At 54.0% G+C, this 20,060-nt stretch overlaps 2 protein-coding genes across 4 annotated transcripts in view; both read left to right on the plus strand.

Annotated features, from left to right (window-relative positions):
- Positions 1 to 20,060, plus strand: part of BNIP3 (BCL2 interacting protein 3) — a 234,144-nt gene that overhangs the window by 40,412 nt on the left and 173,672 nt on the right. The window lies entirely within an intron of this gene.
- STK32C (serine/threonine kinase 32C) overlaps positions 2,612 to 20,060 on the plus strand; it is a 78,585-nt gene continuing 61,136 nt past the window's right edge. The window contains exon 1 of one of the 2 annotated variants that reach the window (XM_062635164.1): positions 2,612 to 2,786. In XM_062635164.1, coding sequence (XP_062491148.1) covers positions 2,682 to 2,786 — 105 coding nt within the window. In that variant the 5' untranslated portion in view covers positions 2,612 to 2,681. The remainder of the gene's footprint in view (positions 2,787 to 20,060) is intronic. The other variant, XM_062635163.1, reaches the window with a different exon arrangement.

Here is a 20,060-nt window from a genome sequence, read left to right on the forward strand (position 1 = left end):
AAAGAATGATGTGTTCTTTCAGAGGGACTGCTTAAAATAAACATAGGCTTTTCTCTGTTGGCTTTCTCCTTGATGGAGAAGCATGTGAATTTTAAGGATTACGGTAATATTCTTTTCATCATCTTGGACATGTTGCAATTATAGCCATTATTTTCAGTAAAGGGCTTTTAAGAGGAGTGTAATATCATGGTATATTGGCCCCCTTGTTTCTGTGCCTAAATCAGGAGTGTCTTACTTGCCTCTGCAGTTTTGTGAGAATTGGTCATGATTTTGTTTAGAAACCATTTTCCTCAGCTCACTGAGCACAGATACCCTAAAGAATGTAATGCTGCTTCAGGCAGCTCTGTTTCTGGTTACACTGGCTTTATTCAGGGTAACTTCACTGATACCAGGGAACTTGATCATGATTTATGGTGATGAAAGCAGGTGTAGAGTGGGACAATGACATCTTTATCTCTGCTGGTGATGGCCTTGTTGATGTCACTTCTGCCATTCCACAGGCAAAGGCATCAAGAAACGTGGTGGGCTGAAACCCTCCCCGGCATCAGGACAATCACATCCTCTTTTCCCACTCTTTTCCTACACCACATTCTGCAGGCTTCTTGGAACAAGACTATGATTCTGTGCTGTGGATTTCGCTTGTCAGAATCTTAGGGGGAATAAGAGAGAAACAACAGCGGAGTGACAGATGGACAGCAGCGTTTAACAGCCTCTTTCATACTTTGCAAAGGCAGGAGAAGGGGAGGAGTGGAAGCTGAGAGCTCAGCCATTTGCAGCATGTTGGAAACTAAACCTGCCCCTGAACAAAGCAACACTTACTGCCTCGTACAGAAGTGTTCTTTTTATTTGAGAGTGACTCTTCTGATTTCTCAAAGAAATCTTTAAGAACTATTCTTTGCCTTTGGAAAACTGTTCTTAAATTATAGCCTCCACCTGAGATCCTTTTCCAACTTCCAGGCTCTTAAATAATGACTAAATCTGAGCAAAATTTGCGTGAAGAGTGCAATAACCGCAATATCCTTTTCAAACTGTGCCGTGGGAGAAAACAGAGTAAAGTTTAAATTAAAACCCAGGGAGCATGGCCTCAGAATTGTGCAAGCCCTTTCCTGAGGGTGTCACAGAGACAACGCAATGGCTGAACACTGTCACTGGACATTTCTGATGTGGTCCTCTTGTGTGTGCACACTTTATGTGCCAGAACCAGCAGCCGTAGACTTCACTGCCCACCTTTCCTGCCTGCTGGAAGGTGACCCCACAAGCCCAGTAGTTTATGCTCTAGTGGAAGGTGTCCCTGCCTACGGCAGGGATTGGAACTGGATGAGCTTTAAGGTCACTTCCAGCAGAAACCAGTCTGGGATTCTGTGATTTCAGGCCTAAACAACCACCTTCAGGCTTTTATGCTCTGTATCACAACATCCCCTATGACTTCTTCAGTAAAGATCTCCAGAGTGAGGAAGCTTCTGAAATGCAGTGGAACATCTGTACAAGAGAAACATTGACTTTCCAGGCTACCCACTAATTTAAATCAAGTCTTTAGTTTATTACAATAGTTGAATAAAAATCAGCACAGCTGCCTTCACGTTAGTAAGATCAAAGATTGGTAGTGAGTACTCCTGACAGATTTAGGATGAACTATTTGTGCTTTCAGAACTAAACCCAATGTGGGTAGAGGCTGGGCCATGCTGTAACTCTGTGCCTTTCCTCAAATCACAGAATCCCAGCCTGGTTTGTGTTGGAAGGGACCTTAAAGCTCCCCCAGCTCCAACCCCTGCCACGGGCAGGGACCCCTTCCACTAGAGCAGCTTGCTCCAAGCCCCTGTGTCCAACCTGGCCTTGAACACTGCCAGGGATGGGGCAGCCACAGCTTCTCTGGGCACCCTGTGCCAGCGCCTCAGCACCCTCACAGGGAAGAGCTTCTGCCTAAGAGCTCATCTCAGTCTCCCCTCGGGCAGGTCAAAGCCATTCCCCTTGGCCTGTCCCTACATCCCTTGTCCCAAGCCCCTCTCCAGCTTTCCTGCAGCCCCTTCAGGCACTGGAGCTGCTCTCAGGTCTCCCCTTCAGGAGCCTTCTCTTCTCCAGGCTGCCCCAGCCCAGCTCTCTCAGCCTGGCTCCAGAGCAGAGCTGCTCCAGCCCTCGCAGCATCTCCATGGCCTCCTCTGGCCTCCCTCCAACAGCTCCACGTCCCTTTTGTGCTGTGCCCCAGAGCTGGATCAGGGCTGCAGGGGGGCTCTCCCCAGAGCGCAGCAGAGGGGCAGGATCCCCCCCTGACCCGCTGGTCCTCCCGTGTGCGATGCAGCCCGCAGCCGGCGGGCTCTGCCCTTTCCCGCAGCGCCCCTGTTTAGGCAGCAGCTCCACACCCCTGAGCGCTGCGAGCGCTGCGCCGAGCTCCGGGGCCGGGGCCGGGATCCCCCCCCGGGGCAGTCCCCGCCCCGGCCGCACCTGCGGGCGGTGCCGCTGCCGTCCCGCCGCCGGGGGCGCTGCTCCGAGGGCGGCCCGGCCCCGCCCCGCCCCGCTCCGCCCCCCGGCGCTGCGGCCGCCGGCTCCCGCCGCCCGCCTGGCTCCGCGCTCCCGGCTCCGCCGCGCTGTGGCGGCCCCGCGGGCAGGGCTCGGGAGGCGGCGGCGCCGGGCGCTGCCATGCGGGCGGGCGGCTGAGGGCGGCGGCGGGCAGCGGCGCGCAGGGCATGCCAACCGCCTCGCCCCGATGTTTCACTGGGGCAAGTGGAAGAAGAGGATGGGAGCGAGCGCCTCCTCCTCCAAGAGACCGGTCTTCGACGAGCGGGAGGACGGTGAGTGCGGGCCGGGAGGGCGAGCCCTGCCCCGGGATGGTGAGCGCCGGGGTGCCGAGCCGTGCTCCCGCATGCTGAGCCCCGGGGTGCCCGTCCCTGTCTCGGATCGTATACCCGGTGCCGGGATGCGCCGGAACGCTGAGCCCCCGAACGCCCAGCTCCGGGATGCCCCGGGTTGCCTCAGGGTGCACTCTCCGGCTGCTGGATGTCCCTCTGTGCCCATACCCGGGATGCTGAGCCCATTCCCGGACCTGTTGAGCCCCGCTCCGCTCGGCTCGGTGGGTCACAGAGACGCAGTAGGAGCCCGAGGTCCGCGGGTCCTGTCCCGGTGCGGGTTTGCCCGTGAGGCGCAGGGAGCGGAGCCCCGGCAGCCGGTGTTGAAATACCGGGTAACGGGGGAGCGGGCAGCCAGGGGATGGTTTAGCAGTGAAGTTTCCACCTGTGCGAGGAAATCTGTGGCTTTAACACAGAAACATCAAGCACTGCTGGTCTCAACTCCAAACACTGCGCGCCACTGCGGGAGGGCTGCCTTGGCTTTGTTGTAGGAATACACCATGCAGTGCCATAGTTGCACGAGACTCCTCGGCTGCAGGGTGCTGTTTCAGAGGAGCAGAGGAGGGAAGCTTAGACTGTGGGTGCGGGAAGCCTCGGGAGTGATGGATGGGGTGCTGGACCGCCGGGAGCCATCCCAGCATACAGAGCATGCTGTGCTGGCCCTGGGGCACCCACTGAGCTCTGACTAAACCCCTGGGTGCTCGGGGTGACCGGTTTTGCACCGGATAAATTTGGAGTTATGCATGTTAATCTTGGAGTTCTGTGTGTTAATCTCAGTCTTCGAGGCTGGTGATGTTCTCGTTTCTGTGAGCCCTGGGTCTGCCAGCGTCCCCTTGGTGAGGGCGGCCAAACCTGAGCCTGTGCTGCTGAAGGGGTGTGAAGTCGGGGCTGCTTTCCCTAGAGAAGCAGCAAGTCGGTACCGCCAGCAAGTGTTAATTGGCGGTTCAGAATGTAACACTGCGCTGTTAGCCCTTGTGTCTCCTACTAGGAGGTGTAGAGAAACACCCCTCAGAACAGCAGCGGGGTGGTGGGGTTGGGTCGGGGTGACTGTGGTGTGTGTGCAGTGCTGCTCAGAGCGACCGTGATTTTGTGCTCCAAGTGGAGAATGTTTCATCTGGCTGTGATGTGCTGGGTCAGCGGAACAGGGAGTGAGGAGTGAAAACGCTTCAGCTGGAGGTTTCACTGCGTAAATCAGAGATCATTTTGTTCTGAAATCACCTCTGCTCTGGAGCCAGGCTGAGAGAGCTGGGCTGGGGCAGCCTGGAGAAGAGAAGGCTCCTGAAGGGGAGACCTGAGAGCAGCTCCAGTGCCTGAAGGGGCTGCAGGAAAGCTGGAGAGGGGCTTGGGACAAGGGATGTAGGGACAGGCCAAGGGGAATGGCTTTAACCTGCCCGAGGGGAGACTGAGATGAGCTCTTAGGCAGAAGCTCTTCCCTGTGAGGGTGCTGAGGCGCTGGCACAGGGTGCCCAGAGAAGCTGTGGCTGCCCCATCCCTGGCAGTGTTCAAGGCCAGGTTGGACACAGGGGCTTGGAGCAAGCTGCTCTGGTGGAAGGGGTCCCTGCCCATGGCAGGGGTTGGAGCTGGGTGAGCTTTAAGGTCCCTTCAACACAAATAAATCTATGAATCAAGCCTGAACACAGCCAGTACAGGGAATGGAGCTGTGCAGGTGGATGACCACTGAGCAAAACCTAATAACATCCCATAAGGTCTTTTCAAGCAGTTCCTGCAATTGTGGAGACTTATTAGGACTTTACTTAATATTGCCTGCTTTTTTTTTGTTGTGGCTTGTTAGTGTGTGCTCAGAGCAATTACTGTGTTGTTCTGGTGAACTCCTATTTACTGTCATGGCAAGGTTGCTATGGAGATCTTTTAAGGCATTTCGATAACTTATATAGAAAAGCCAGTTAGTACTTTGGTTTTGTGTGTGACATAATGTGGAAGAATTACTAGTGATGACAATTTAACATGAAATAAATAAAAACAAAAAATAAGGTGGGAAAGGAGAGGTTAGTGCCTGAAATCATACCCATGGGTGGCTTCCAGTGATGGTTACACAGGAATGAGCCTGACTGTCGAAATCCAGTGGTTAATGCTGCTAATTATGACAGAGTGTATGGAAGTAGAAGGTTAACATTTATTCTAGTGAGTAGTAAATCAAGGCATAATATTCACCCTCAGTATTCACCCCTCTCACCCTGGAGAGGGGCTTTGGACAAGGGCCTGCAGGGACAGGCCAAGGCGAATGGCTTTAACCTGCCCGAGGGGAGACTGAGATGAGCTCTTAGGCAGAAGCTCTTTGCTGTGAGGGTGCTGAGGCGCTGGCACAGGGTCCCAGAGAAGCTGTGGCTGCCCCATCCCTGGCAGTGTTCAAGGCCAGGTTGGACACAGGGGCTTGGAGCAAGCTGCTCTAGTGGAAGGGGTCCCTGCCCGTGGCAGGGGTTGGAGCTGGAGGAGCTTTAAGGTCCCTTCCAACACAAACCCATCTGCAATTATGTGATTCCATATGATCCTTGCATGGTCAGGGCACTTGTCCACCGTCACCAAACAAGGCCCAGTTGGGTGCCCACTGCCTCTCTGCTGCTGAGGACCATTCTCTTTCCATAGTAGGCTCAGGACATTGTGATGTCTCAGCTCAGTGATCTTGGGGCTTGATTTTCATCTGGGCAGAAATTATTTCCCGTTATGTCTCTGGGAAGCGTTATGGACACCCCCTGCAGTTTATTTGTACTTCTATTTTTATGCTAAGTGGGGAAAACTCCTCATTGTGAAGCCAATGGGTGTGTTTCAACCCAAATATTAAAACACAAAGTTTAGCACAGTTGCTAGGACTTGGAAACAGGGCTCAGTGATAGGAAATAGAAGGCACACTTGGTGCTGAGCATTGCCCACAGTTGTGTTATGTGAGAGAGGGGGAAAACCAGAGCCTGATGTATCTTTATATGCAGCGATAAGAGGAAATTCAAGCTAAAGAGAATTTCAAGCATGCCTTTTGGTTGTGGCTTCTGAATCCAAGCTGCTTACTAAAACAGTGTACGTAAATATCCATGGGAGTATGTAAAGCCATCTGTGCCTTCTGCTGAGGGCTCCTTCCTTCGCTCACACCGGGGTGAGTGCTCCCAGGGCTTCCTGCCCCTTTCCTGATGCTGAGGGAGGTTTCCAGCCGGTTTCCAAGGTTTCAGTGCTGCAGCCCCGTTGCTTGTGTCGTGATTGGTATTTTGTCTGGATCCTTCTGTTACCATCCCCTACCTGCCCCTGCCAGCGTGCGGGTGGCTCTTTGCAAGGGGGTCAAGTGTGTTCTGCTTGCATCAGCATCAGGTTTTGAAAGCAAGTTCCCAGTTTTACAGCCCACGGGCTCCAGCGAACCAGCAACTCCAGGTGTGGACTTGGGGTCAGTTATTCAAAGAATCATGAATCCCAGGTTGAAGGGACCTCAGGGATCATCTGCTCCAAGCTTTGCAGGCACAGCATGACCTGGACTGGATGTCCCAGCACCCTGTCCAGCCAAACCTTTGCAGTGTCCAGTACTGGGGAGTCACCACTTCCCTGGGGAGATTATTCCAGTGGCTCATTGGGAAAAATTCTCCTCTTGTGTCCAGTGGGAATCTCCCCAGGAGTAACCTGTGCCCATCGCCTTTCCCATGGGAATCCTTCTACAAAGAGAGTCTCTGTCTTCTTTGTAGCCACACTTTAACTACTGGCACCTGGTGCCGAGGTCTTCCTGAGCCTTCTCTTCTCCAGCTGAACGGTCCCAGCACTCTCAGCCTTTCCTCACCCACTGCCCAGCCCTTGGACCACCTTTGTGTCAGATGAAGTGACTGCGGGTGGCTTTCCCTCCCCTCCTAGGGAATGATCCCTGTTGGAAATTCAATGGCTCAGCTCATAGCAGGAGAGGTACCAGACCGATTTGAGGAGCAAACCCCAGCTGCAAGGGTGCGGGGACAAGTGGGGCGAGGGCTTCCTGTCCTGGGAGGACACGGGGTTTTGCAGCCATGGGGTGGATGTGTGCTCTCTCCTTGCTTGGGGCCATGCTGGTTTCATTGGCCATGGGGCACCATCCAGCATGGTGGTCAGTCTGCCCCGTGGCCTGATGTGTTGGCTGATGTGGGTATAATAGAAGAGGCACTCTGACCCCTGCTGCGGGTTTCCACGCTGAGAAATGCTGTTGTGTAAAAACAGGTTTCTGTGGCAAGACAAGACAAGAAATCTGATAGGTGTCATGGGGATGCTTTGCTGGCCGGGCAGTGGAAGGTGTCCCTGCCTGCAGCAGGGGCTGGAGCTGGATGAGCTTTAAGGTCCCTTCCAACGCAAACCATCCTGTGATTGTGTGGCTCTTTCTGGATGTACCGGGCCCAGGGACTCCTGCAGCCTGGGCATCATTGGAGGGATGGTCCCCGCTCTGCCTCCTCATCATCCTCACCCTCGCAGGGCCCGCGGGAGGCTGAAGAGCCCCGGCAGCAGCACACAGCGCCCGTCCCCATGGAAACGGGCGAGAAGCTGCAGAACCTGGGGAAATGTGCTTAAAATAATCCCTGATCCACTGCAAGCGGCGTGCGGGCAGGAGGGGGTGACACAGACCCCAGTGCATGCAGCCCTCTGCCCCCGCCAGCGGCGAGCAGAACCGGGGTTCACTGATGCGCAGGGAAGGAGCCGCGCTGGTGCCAACCCTGCCTCTTGCTCGGTGTTGTCCTGCAGGACCTCGCGATGCCGGGCGCTGGGGCCCTCCGGCTGCAGTTGAGGGAGGACGCTCAGATCCATGTCTCATCAGGAGCTTGCACCACGCTCAAGTGAAGAATTCAGTGGTGGCAGACTGAATGTGCTGACACTGTTCCTCTTTCCGATCCCATGGGAGTGCGGTGCCCGGCTCCTCCTCAGCGCTAGGCGATAGTTTCTCAAATCGGGACTCTTCTCCATGATCGTTTGTTCTCGGGGTTGGGACCTGCGGTGAAGCCAGGGCATGCTGCCAGGCTGTCAGAGATAGGCACGTGGGGGGCAAACCCTGACCTTGTCGTGCATCCCTTACCACTGACCCAAACGCCTCCAGCCAGCTCTGCCCCGGGTCTGGGGACACCCCACTGCACTGCCAGGACAGGGGCCCTGGGAGATGGGGCACTGACCCTGACCCAGGGACCAGGAGGGGTTTCTGTCCCCCTCCAAAGGTGCTGAGTGTCCTAAACCTTGTGCTGCTCCTTGTTGGGCAGCCAGCACAGCCCGGTGCTGGTGCTGCCCTGCAGTATGGTCCCTGCTGCTGTGGGAGCTGCGCTCACTGCCTCGGCAGAGCAGGGGTTCCAGCCTGGAGCTGTGGACACTGATTTCGAAGGAAACATTCCTTTTGATTGGAAAGCTGTGGAATAACACACAGGGAGGCAGTTATCAGATCCCAGATACCGTCTGTGTAGGGCTGCACACAGGTGTGTTCAGCTCCCATGCTCTGCACATCACTTACTAAAGCAGTCACTGATCAGATCATAAAGCAGACTTTTTTCCTAGCCAGGCTCCTGTGTGGCTGTGGGCTGGGAGCACAGATGCCTTTCCCTGTTATTTAAAAACAAGAGAAAAAAGCCTTTATTATCCAAGTGGCAGCTAAGTAAGTGAGCGGGGGGAGGAGGGAGTGGGAATCACAAGGAGGTGTCAGAACCACTGTGTTTAGTGTTGTCAGCGGTGCTTTGGGGTTGCTTTGCATCTGGCTTCCCCTGCATCCGTGGCAATTTGTGGGTGCTTTGCCCAAGGGACAGGCTCTCGCTGTGCATGGCCCCAGCAGAGGCAATGCTCCTGGTCCAGCCTGAGCATTGAAAACTTCTCCGCATGTAAAGCTTTTCAGTGTGTTGTGTAATGCAGGAGCAGGTTAAACCCAGAGAGCTCAGCGACTGCAAGTCATGGATGTGAGGGGCACCATGGGCAGCATTGGTGTCGCTGGCTGCATTTCTCCTTCAGAAATAATCAATAACTTGCTGTCACTCGGCGCACTGGAGGCCCGGGTCTGTTCTCAATAGTGCTGAAAGAAATGTGGAGACAAACTGCTCTGGATCATGCTGGTGAAGGGGGACAAAACACCTCTCTCCCTTTGGACACTGAAAATTGCAGTTATGGAAAGTCACTGCTATTGCTCTCCTAAGACCTTGCTTATACTCCACTAGTGTCAGCTTGAGAACATATATTTAAATCTTCTCATTTACAGCTGTTTACAAAACCAGAACTCCTTTCATGGCAAGGAGTCTGCATAAGCACTGGTAATTCCATGGTTCCAGCATTCCGTTGTTCTTTCCAGCCCTTGTGGGGTTTTCATGTTTCTGTTGCTGTTTTCCATTTACAAGTTCACCATCAACAGAGGTGCAGGTGGGCTCTGTGGTGGAGCTGCAGCGCTGTGCGGGGCTGCATGGGGCTGTGCAGGCTCCTCTGCCCTCCTCTCACTTGGTCTCTTCCCCCCAGGAAGCTCCATACCCACATCTGCCTGGTGCGCAGTGGAGGTGCTGCCAGCACAGCAACGGGGTATGAGCAAGGTGCGTGCATGGGAGCTCTGGAGGGAGATCAGGGTAAAATGACATGCCAAGGGGAACGGCTTTAACCTGCCAGAGGGGAGACTGAGCTGAGCTCTTAGGCAGAAGCTCTTCCCTGTGAGGGTGCTGAGGCGCTGGCACAGGGTGCCCAGAGAAGCTGTGGCTGCCCCATCCCTGGCAGTGCTCAAGGCCAGGTTGGACACAGGGGCTTGGAGCAAGCTGCTCCAGTGGAAGGGGTCCCTGCCCGTGGCAGGGGTTGGAGCTGGAGGAGCTTTAAGGTCCCTTCAACACAAACCAGGCTGGGATCCTGTGAGAAGCTGTGGAGAAGTAGCATGGGGCACGGTGCGGTAGCGATGGGAGGGCAGGGGTTTACCCACCACTGAGCCCACGGTGCTGAGTGTGCTCTGTGTAGAAGGGAGTGCAGCAGGGGAGCAGCAGCGATGGCCAGCCTTTGGTTTGACATTTATCTCCTGAATTCAAGAGAAGCGGGATAGCTCGCGAGTGGCTTCTCCTAACAAGGGAAGATAAATGTCAGTGTCCTCTTCCCCTCCCACTGTGCCTCAGGAATTAAGTCGCCTTAGGTGACAGTTATGGAAAATTGAAAGTGCTTTCTGCGTGCGGGAACAGGCGCTCCGAGCGGTGAGAGGTGCCAGCGGGTGGATGTGATGTGCTAATTCACAGTGAGCCTGGGGCTCAGCGTCTGGACCCAGCAAAGGGCTGCAGGCTCCGAAGGGTGCTCAGAACTCAGTGCTCGCTGCTTTGGCTGTGTGCACCGGGCCCTCCCAGGCTGACCGCTGGCCATGCCGTGTGGTTAACTTAGCCAGCACGGTAACGTGTTACAGCTGGGCTGACAGCTCAGGGAGCTGATAGTTTTATTTATTATTCCAGAAAGTGCATGGATTTGTTTCCAGTGGCACCAGCCGAGAGCTGGGGCTCCTGAGCTGATAGTGCTTTCAGGTTCACCTGCAAAAGTTACCTTGCTGTCCAGGGTTTTCCTTTCCTTACAGCCTAGCTGACTGAAGATGCAGGGGGTTGCATACAGGGGTAACACACTGGTTACAGCATGTTGGAGCACTGGAGAACTTGCACTGAGTAGCTCTGGAGCGGAGCAGAGCAGTGAGGATAAGAGCATAGGTGTGGTAGTGTGGAACTGTTGGAACAGGTCCAGAGGAGGCCACGAGGATGATCAGGGGCTGGAGCACCTCCTGTATGAAGACAGGCTGAGGAAGTTGGGGCTGTTCAGCCTGGAGAAGCGAAGCTGCATGGAGACCTCAGAGCAGCCTTCCAGTATCTGAAGGGGGCCTATAGGGATGCTGGAGAGGGACTCTTCATTAGGGACTGTAGTGACAGGACAAGGGGTAACGGGTTAAAACTGAAACAGGGGAAGTTTAGATTGGATCTAAGGAGGAAATTCTTTCCTGTGAGGGTGGTGAGGCACTGGAATGGGTTGCCCAGGGAGGTTGTGAATGCTCCATCCCTGGCAGTGTTCAAGGCCAGGTTGGACAAGGCCTCTGGTGATATGATTTAGTGTAAGGCGTCCCTGCCCATGTCAGGGGGTTTGGAACTGGATGATCTTAAGGTCCTTTACAACCCTAACGATTCTATGATTCCATGAATAAGAAAACTCTGTAGTAACTGGAAAGAAACTTGCATTGAAAAGAACCTATCACAGTGTTTCAGAACTTAACAGCCGAGATGCTTCCTAGCACTGGCATTTGGTGTTGCTGGTGTATAGGTGGGGTATTCAGTATAAGGGCACGTGGAGAAGTACTCACTTGGGTCCCCTTTCATGGTGGCTTGAAGAATTCCCATGTGCTTTCAGGTCTAGTGCCTGAGTATACTGACGGGTTGGAAGGAAGGGGCTTGAGCGGGCTTGGGCTGAAGCCCAGGTTCCTCTGAGCAAGCAGCTCTCCACGAGGATTAGGTAAACCAGAGGTGCTGCAGTGAATGCTAATTACAGTGGTTAAACCAGAGCAAACTGTAGAGTTGGAAAGTCCCTGCATCAGATGTCAGTTAATCAGCCAGGACCGTCGGGGTCAGTCAGGATCCTGCCAGGTCTGTTTCCCACTGACCCCATGGGCAGCAGCACCGTGCCTGCGCACAGCTCAGGAGTCTGCATGTTGGCTCAAACACGTTTTCCTTTGCCTTGCAAATAGCTTTTCATTGCTGCTACCACTTCTGTGCTATCTGAGGTACAGAAACCCCCTTCTGAGGCACTGGATAGCACATATGCTGTGAGTGAGACCCTGCCTGTCAGTGCACGCTGCAGGCACACACAGAGTGCTGCCTGAGAAGTGAAACCTGCTCGAGTGCAGCGCGTGGCTGTGGTGTGGTTGGATGTGCATCCATGGCTGCAGTGCTGTTGGATGTGCATCCGTGGCTGCGGTGCGGTTGGATGTGCATCCATGGCTGCAGTGCTGTTGGATGTGCATCCATGGCTGCAGTGCTGTTGGATGTGCATTCATGGTGGTGTGATTGGATGTGCATCCATGGCTGCAGTGTGGTTGGATGTGCATTCATGGTGGTGTGATTGGATGTGCATCCATGGGTGTGGTGTGGTTGGATGTGCATCCATGGCTGCAGTGCTGTTGGATGTGCATCCATGGCTGCAGTGCTGTTGGATGTGCATTCATGGTGGTGTGATTGGATGTGCATCCATGGCTGTGGTGTGGTTGGATGTGCATCCATGGCTGCAATGCAGTTGGATGTGCACCCATGGTGGTGCGGTTGGATGTGCATTCACGGTGGTGTGATTGGATGTGCATCCATGGCTGTGGTGTGGTTGGATGTGCATCAATGGCTGCAATGCAGTTGGATGTGCACCCATGGTGGTGCGGTTGGATGTGCATTCACGGTGGTGTGATTGGATGTGTATCCGTGGCTGTGGTGTGGTTGGATGTGTATCCGTGGCTGTGGTGTGGTTGGGTGTGTATGGTGGCTGTGATGTGGTGGCATGTGCTGTTTGCAGCCCTCCCTTCCCAGCTATGGAGGCACAGCCATCAGCAGGTAAATCTCTTGCTGTCACTGCCCTGATGGTGGCTGCACACATCATTACCTCCATGAGTCAGTGTGTTTTGTTGTCAGAAGGTTATTACATCTCTTGTGAAAGACCTTTTTTAAACCACCTTGTAAAACAAGTGCCATATAATCCATGCGAAAGCCCCATACTGCACACTCGCTTTATGCTTTACAGTTTTCCCATTCTTAATGGACTCTGGCAGGCACGACCAGAAAGAGGGAAGCACAGAAAATGATATATGTTGGACTTGGGTTGTTTGCACTGTTGGAGGGGGTGGTTTATGCCTCATGGAAAATAAGGCTAAGGCTTGGTCCCAAATAATTTGCACTTGAAAGGCTCGATGCTGTATGTGGTAATCACATGAATCATTCATACACATTCAAGCAGTCCCTATAATTTCATATTCAAACCTGATTCTCGACTTGCCCTGACCTGCCATCGATTCGTGACTCCTCCAGCACAGAGAGCACTTGGCAGGTCCTTGGTGCAGGGATGACACACTCTAGCCGGTGCCGGTCGTGTGTCTCCATAAGGTCTGGGATCTTCCCCATCATTCCCGCTCGGTCAGACTGGCCGGTGGCTCCAGTGGTGCCCAGAGCTCGGCGGCTCCAGTGCCTGCAGGGCCTGACCTTGATGTGTTCATTCCCTTTTATACTTGGCTGCACCTTTAACCAGCAGCAGGCACTACCAGGGGAGCCAGCGTGGGGCTGAGCTGTTGCTATGGGCTCCCCAGAGAGCTCTGCTGGAGGAATGAACCCCTGCGGTGGGAAGCGATATGGATGGAGCAGCCAGAGCAGGGAGCTGGGAGCAGGCATTGGCTGGGGCTTCCTCCCCAGTGTGTGTGTGCCTGGCTTGGCCCTGCAGCACAAGTACTGCTTAGTGCTGGTACTGGGGAGTAGCTGGAGAGTCCTGAGGCTCAGCACAGCTGAACGGGAGACGCAGACAGGGCTTCTGAATGGCTGATGGGCAAAGAGAGGCTCACAGTGGGCTGCTGATGGTGGTGCTGTGCTGCTCGGCTTGGACATCATAGAGTCATGGAGTGGTTTGTGTTGGAAGGGACCTCAAAGCTCCTCCAGCTCCAACCCCTGCCACGGGCAGGGACCCCTTCCACTAGAGCAGCTTGCTCCAAGCCCCTGTGTCCAACCTGGCCTTGAACACTGCCAGGGATGGGGCAGCCACAGCTTCTCTGGGCACCCTGTGCCAGCGCCTCAGCACCCTCACAGGGAAGAGCTTCTGCCTAAGAGCTCATCTCAGCCTCCCCTCGGGCAGGTTAAAGCCATTCCCTACAGGCCCTTGTCCCAAGCCCTTCTCCAGGTTCCCTGCAGCCCCTTCAGGCACTGGAGCTGCTCTCAGGTCTCCCCTTCAGGAGCCTTCTCTTCTCCAGGCTGAACCAGCCTGGCTCCAGAGCAGAGCTGCTCCAGCTTGGCTGGTCATGGCTCTCCATCTTTTGGCTGTGGCTAATTCAGGCTTTAGACCCACTGGCAGTCGGGACCCTGCTTTCAGTGATCAGTTACGGGGAGAGCAGCACCGTAACAGTGATCTGTGGTTCTGACAGCTTGTAAAGCAGTGCCAGCCAAGGGCTCAGTGGTGGTGTGGTGCCGGGTGCGGGGGCCGGGGGGCACTTACATTCGCTGTTCATTGTGTTAAATTGGTTTTTATTGCCCGTTAAATGCCACAGAAGGAAAACTGCCGCAAAACTGCAGGCAGGTGTCAAAACAAGCAGGTCTGAGGTGAACTCAGCCATTGATTAATGAATGTTTTCAGCATGTGGTGTATTTTTCTACATGGCTTTCTGATAGAAAGATCGGTGTGTGAAATTAGGTATAAAATGACAGGTTTCTGTTAACTAGAGCAAATTGCTTCTGTTTATCAAAATGGGGAGTAGCATCAGCACACAATTCAGTCCCTGTTGGCCCCTCGATACCACTTGGGAAGTTACAGTCTCCTCTGTCATGGCTCGTATTTTTCCATGCGCTTGGTTCGGCATCTCCAAGGGTGCCCCCTCCTCACCCCCAGAGCCCTCATCCTCCTCTTCCCCGCCATGGGAATTTTCCTTTGCTGGCTCTCCTCTCTCTTGCTGTGGCTGTGGGAGTCTTTATTGCCATGGGCAAACCAGCGTGGGCACTAGCAGGCAGCGGGGCGGCCACGGCAGCCAGCGGGGGTAAACTTGGTGGTTAATCCTGCCTGACACCCCCCTGCGGGCTCGGGTCTGCTCTCCAATTGTTGAGTTATGGTCATTCCAACCCTGACTGTTCCATGATCCTATGGTCCATGGAGCACTCCGGCAGGTTCAGGGCATGCTCGTGTGTGTCAGTGGGGTCTGTCCAAGGGGTACATCCCTTCTGACACCTCCAAAATAAAGAACAGGGGGCACCAAGGGGATCACTGCTCCTGCCTAGGGCCAAGCCTTGCTTGGCACCAAGATCTTCAGGTGTTCATGAATCTCTAGTGGCTCTTTCCTTACCAGATTTATGTCCATGGCAAGCCTGTGTGACCAACAGCCACTCATTTACACTGCCTTGGTCTTCATTTTCTCTTCTTAAAGCCAAGCCCCTTCCATCACCCAATGCCTGACAAGTGGCAGAGCTCAGAACCATGGGAACACCGGCAGTCACAGGGACACCCGGGAGCTCAGCTTGCCCATGGGAGCTGTGGCTGCTCCAGGGATGCTGGGGAGGGACTCTTCATTAGGGACTGTAGTGATAGGACAAGGGGTAACGGGTTAAAACTGAAACAGGGGAAGTTTAGATTGGATATAAGGAAGAAATTCTTTCCTGTGAGGGTGGTGAGGCTCTGGAATGGGTTGCCCAGGGAGGTTGTGAATGCTCCATCCCTGGCAGTGTTCAAGGCCAGGTTGGACGAGGCCTTGGGTGCCATGGTTTAGTGTGAGGTGTCCCTGCCCATTTCAGGGGGGTTGGAACTGGATGATCTTGAGGTCCTTTCCAGCCCTAACTATTCTATAGTTCTATGATTCTATCCCTGGGAGTGCTCAAGGCCAGGTTGGACTCAGGGGCTTGGAGCAAGCTGCTCTAGTGGAAGGGGTCCCTGCCTGTAGTAGGGGTTGGAGCTGGAGGAGCTTTGAGGTCCCTTCAACCCAAACCAGTCTGGGGTTCTGTGTTCCTATGATTAAAATGCTGTGGCAGCTCTGAGGAGCGGCACATCCATTGATCCCAGAGGAAGGTATTTTGGGAGCGCGTCGGCTGCTCACGAGCCGCCGGGACAAAGATAGGACCGTGCGCCTAAAATAGCGTCCTGGAGCAAACCCACCGGTGGCTGCTCTTGGGAAGCGGCTCCAGTTTGTTTTCAAGCCATCATGGCAGTGTTGACAGGGCTGTCGCGGGGAAAGCTGCCTCAGCTGGGAACGTGGAAATGAACTCCAAGTGCGATGTACACACATGCAGATACCGCACGCATCGCCCTGTGAGTAAATAAGGGACTTGTGGGCTTTTAAACAGGGAGATAAGTGCTGCCTGCTGGAGGAGGCTTTGTGCTGCTGCAGATTAGTGCATACCCTCGTTTAATGCTGTCTGTTGAGGATGCTCCTTTGGACCCCCATGCCCTGAGGGTATCCTTTGTTGTGTGTGCTCTGTGCGGCCATAGATGTGGCATCTATGGCATCTCGGGCTGCATGGAGGTGACCCTCCTGTGAAGCAGATTCCTGCCGTGGGGGGATTCATGGCTGGTGCCAGGACTGTCATTAACATGATCTGTTAAAAGAAACCACCAACCAAACCAGACACCAGCTGTATTTCCATGGTGTTAGTCCATCCAGTAGCCAGGAGGTGAATCCAGCTGACTGCGACCTCCCAGCCCTTCTCAGGAAGGTCTTCCTTTTCAGTTTTCTTTATGGTACCCAGCTGGAATAGAATGCTGTAGCAGAGACCCCCTTAAAAGCTGTAACTGGGGTATATGCAGCAGTGCTTATATGTGTTAAACAGCAAGAAAACTGCCTTTCGTTTCTAAGTGTCTCCTCCACTGCAGCTCTGGCAGATGAAATGCCTCTTGGACACCGCAGATGATGAGCAATGACTGAAGTGTAGCTGTAACTGAGCTGCTGCTGGGCTCGTGTCTGCTTGCCTCATGTGGAATCCGGATGGTTTGTGCTCGTAACCCCACAGGCTCAGCACTGTGGTAGAAGAGCAGGCTGACTGACTGACCCGGCTGTCCATGAGCAGCTTTTTGGGGTTTGTTTTCCCTGTGTTCCGATAGCTGTCCCCAGCCACAGTGGAATAGCAGGAGGAACAAGGCTCTCTTTCATGTCCCTCAATGAATTTGCTGGTGTGGCAAGTAGTAAAAGCCTCTTTTGATTCAAACCCAGTAGCAGCTGATTGTAGAAAATATTCCTGCGGACTCGTGGTTACAAAGAGTTCTGTTACACACAGAGCCCGCAGGAAACCAGAACGTTTCTGGAGTTATGGGGGAAAAGCAGGGATAACCAGGAAACAAATGGTAGAAGGCATGATACTGAATAATGAAGTTTGCTCCCAAAAGACCTATTTTTTCAGTCTCAGACCTCTTAAAGGCTCGCTTGTAATGCACATAATAATGGTAATGCTCAAGTCTGTCGTGTTCTCACCTGAAACCCGAGTGCTTGGTGCCCTCATTGAGTGTCATAAAGGGTGGGAGAACAAGGCAGTGCTGGATGAAAGCCCTGCGGAGTGGCTGGAGAGCCCCCAGCACAACTGCACTCGTGTAGCTGTGTCATGGTAAGAGCGGTGGAATGGGAGAGAACTGAGCAGGGAGATGGTTCCCGCGGGAAGGAAGCCGCCGTTCAGTAGACATGAGGCAGCACAAGAAGTAGCTGCTGTTCGGATGCAGTTGGCTCCCCGGGGACAGGACTCCCGCCCGCCTCCGAGCGCAGTGCTCCATGCCAGGGTGATGGTCCATGTGCCGCAGGGAGCATGAACCCCTGGGGTGCTCTGCAGGGACATCGGGAATCCTCTGCTCTGTGACCAGCCTGGGTGCACCTGGCATGGGACTTCCAGGGGATCAACTCCCACCTTGCAAACAGGGATTTACCCCCAGAATACAGGGACTTTTCCTGCCCGTGTGTGATCAACTGCACAGCAGTTGCTGCCGTGAGCCTGATTATTCCTTCACAATGCCTCAGCGTTTGCTCCTGCATAAAACATGGTGTTAAACAAGGAGGAGGTGGCTCCTTTTCTGCTTTGAGCAGCCTTTGTTGCTTGCTGTAGGTACACAGAAAGAACATGTCGGGTCTGAGGACTTCAGGTACCCACAGCTACTGGATTTAATGTGGCTCACTTTCTTGGGAAAGCATTGTTGATGATTAATATTGCAAATGTTCCTATTAATTAATGTTCTAAATCCCCCAAAGTATGGTGTCGGGGCCTTTCCAAGGGGTTAGCAATGGCATGTCTACTTGGAATATTCTTGTAAGCTGTTTCCCTGACCTTTGAACACAAAGCATCGGGTTTTTCCCTTTCTCCAGAATGGCTCCATTGCCCTAAGACACATTTGTGTGGTTGTGTGTGAGGAGTTGGGCTGTTGTTGCAGCACAGTGCAGTGCACTGGATTCCACGTTAGCAACTGGTGCATCTCCACTATTACTCTTGCTGCTCATTATTAGCTGTATTTCCATAGCAACGGGGAGGTCTGGTGTGGACCCACTGCTGCTGTACTTGGTGCTGAGGATGCTCAGATCTGAGGCCAGGAGCCCCGTGTCAGCCTCTGCTCCTGGCTGGTCAGTGCTGGGAGCAGGGCTTTCCCTCTCCATTCATCAGAGCTCCACCACAACCCTTCCCATCTCTTAAGAATCCATGGAAACATATTTGTTCTCATTTTTCTTAACCAGACACCACCACTCCTTCACTTTCCACGCAGTTCCTGCTCAGAATCGGGTCTCTGAGCCACCCGGACACCCATCTGCATGTGTGGCTGTACCAGGAGCTACCAGGGGTAACTGAGCAGCCTGGGCTGGCCGGGCAGGAGCAGCTTCTGCCCTTCAGCACACGTCCTGACAGGAGTGAGTGTCCCAGTTGCTCCCTTCGCTCGTCAGCCTGGCAGTGGTAATACAACCTGACAGCCCTTAAGAAACCGAGTGGAGGATCTGTTCTGCAGTCTCAGGGCACTGCTTTCCACAGGTTGGCCGTTGCTATATAAAGAGTCTGTTGTTTCTAAATTTACTCTGCTAGTGTCACAGGGCATAAAGAATAGCGAGAATAAGCTGGCATTTATGGCAGGGAGGGATGCGGGGAGCGGGCCCGGTGTGGCGGTACCCATCCAGTTTGGTGCTCTTTGGATGGCTCATTACTCAAGCCTGGAATTCCAAATATGTGTGGCTTTTGGCACTGCAGGCAGGGCTCCCTGGCGCGGGGCAGTTGGCTCTGGTTTTAAGCAAAATCCAGACATTTTCAGTAGTTTTGGATAAACCAGAAGGGGAGCAGAGCAACAAGTGGTGTCTGCAGCAGGAGATGGGATGGCCGTGGGGCTCCTGCCTTCTCAGGAGCAGACACAGCAGATCTCGTGGCAGAGCTGGGTTGGCACTCACCGAGGAGGCTTCATTAATGTCCAGGCTGTTGTCAATCCATGTACATGGTTACAGCATTGCCTTGGGACAGTGTGGATACAGGCGCCACACTGCCCGGAGCTGTCTCTTGCCTCTGCCACCAGCAATACCCTTCTCACTGGACAGGGAAAAGGTCAGATCTGTGACTGCAGTCAAGAGTAATCATCACACGTAAGTAACTTCTGTTGCCATAAATATAGAATCCCAGCCTGGTTTGGGTTGGAAGGGACCTCAAAGCTCCTCCAGCTCCAACCCCTGCCACAGGCAGGGACCCCTTCCACTAGAGCAGCTTGCTCCAAGCCCCTGTGTCCAACCTGTCCTTGAACACTGCCAGGGATGGGGCAGCCACAGCTTCCTTGGTTCACCTGGAAGTAGAGGTACATTTGGAAAAAGTAATTCTCCTCCTTAGGATATGGATGTAACCATGTGAACAGCATCTCCTCAGTGCCCTCAGATACCCCTCAGCTTGTTCCTCAAGTGGAGCTGCTGCTGGGACTGTGGTTGGGGTTGCTCTGATAGATCCAAGATCAGATTCCCTATGCTACCCCATGCGGCAGCTCCGTTCCCCAGGTTTGTTTTTTAAGCCTTTTTGGGAAGCCCCAGTGCTTGCAAGTTCCCTGTGCACTAACATACAGCACATCTAGCACTGGGTGCATCGCAGAAGTTGGTCTTGGTACAGCAGCATTCGGTAGCTGTGAGCTCAGGTCAAGTCTATGTCCCACATACATGAGTTCCTTCCTACAAGTGCTTCCGAGGATGGTGCTGGATGCTGGGGATGCACCAACCCTCAGGTGAGCTCTTAACTGTTCCATTTGCTCTGGCCACACAGAGGTGTTTGCTGGGCGGTGCCAGCACCGTCCTGCAGCGATGCTCTGCAGGATGAGCCTCTTCTGGCCATGTGGGCTTGTCCTTGGTCTCGAGTGCCCCTTGGTTACAGTTGGCCTCTGTCAGTGCGTGAGTGCCGGGTGTTGCAGGTGGCTGGTTTGACTGGTGAGAACGGGTCCACGAGGAAGGGACCTGTTCGCCTGCGGAGGAAGCCCCTGCTGAGCTGGGTTTGGAGCTCCCAGGCCAGGCTGTGCTCCGTGCTGGATTTGTGCTCCCCACACTCAGCACCGGGAGGGTGAAGGGGTGTCACTGTGGGTGCACAGTGGGACTGTGCACTGGGAAATGAATGGGGG

This window comes from Pezoporus occidentalis, unplaced genomic scaffold, assembly GCF_034315485.1.
Source record: "Pezoporus occidentalis ecotype Australia unplaced genomic scaffold, CSIRO_AGI_Poc_V1 ctg45, whole genome shotgun sequence".
Taxonomy (NCBI): Eukaryota; Metazoa; Chordata; class Aves; order Psittaciformes; family Psittacidae; genus Pezoporus; species Pezoporus occidentalis.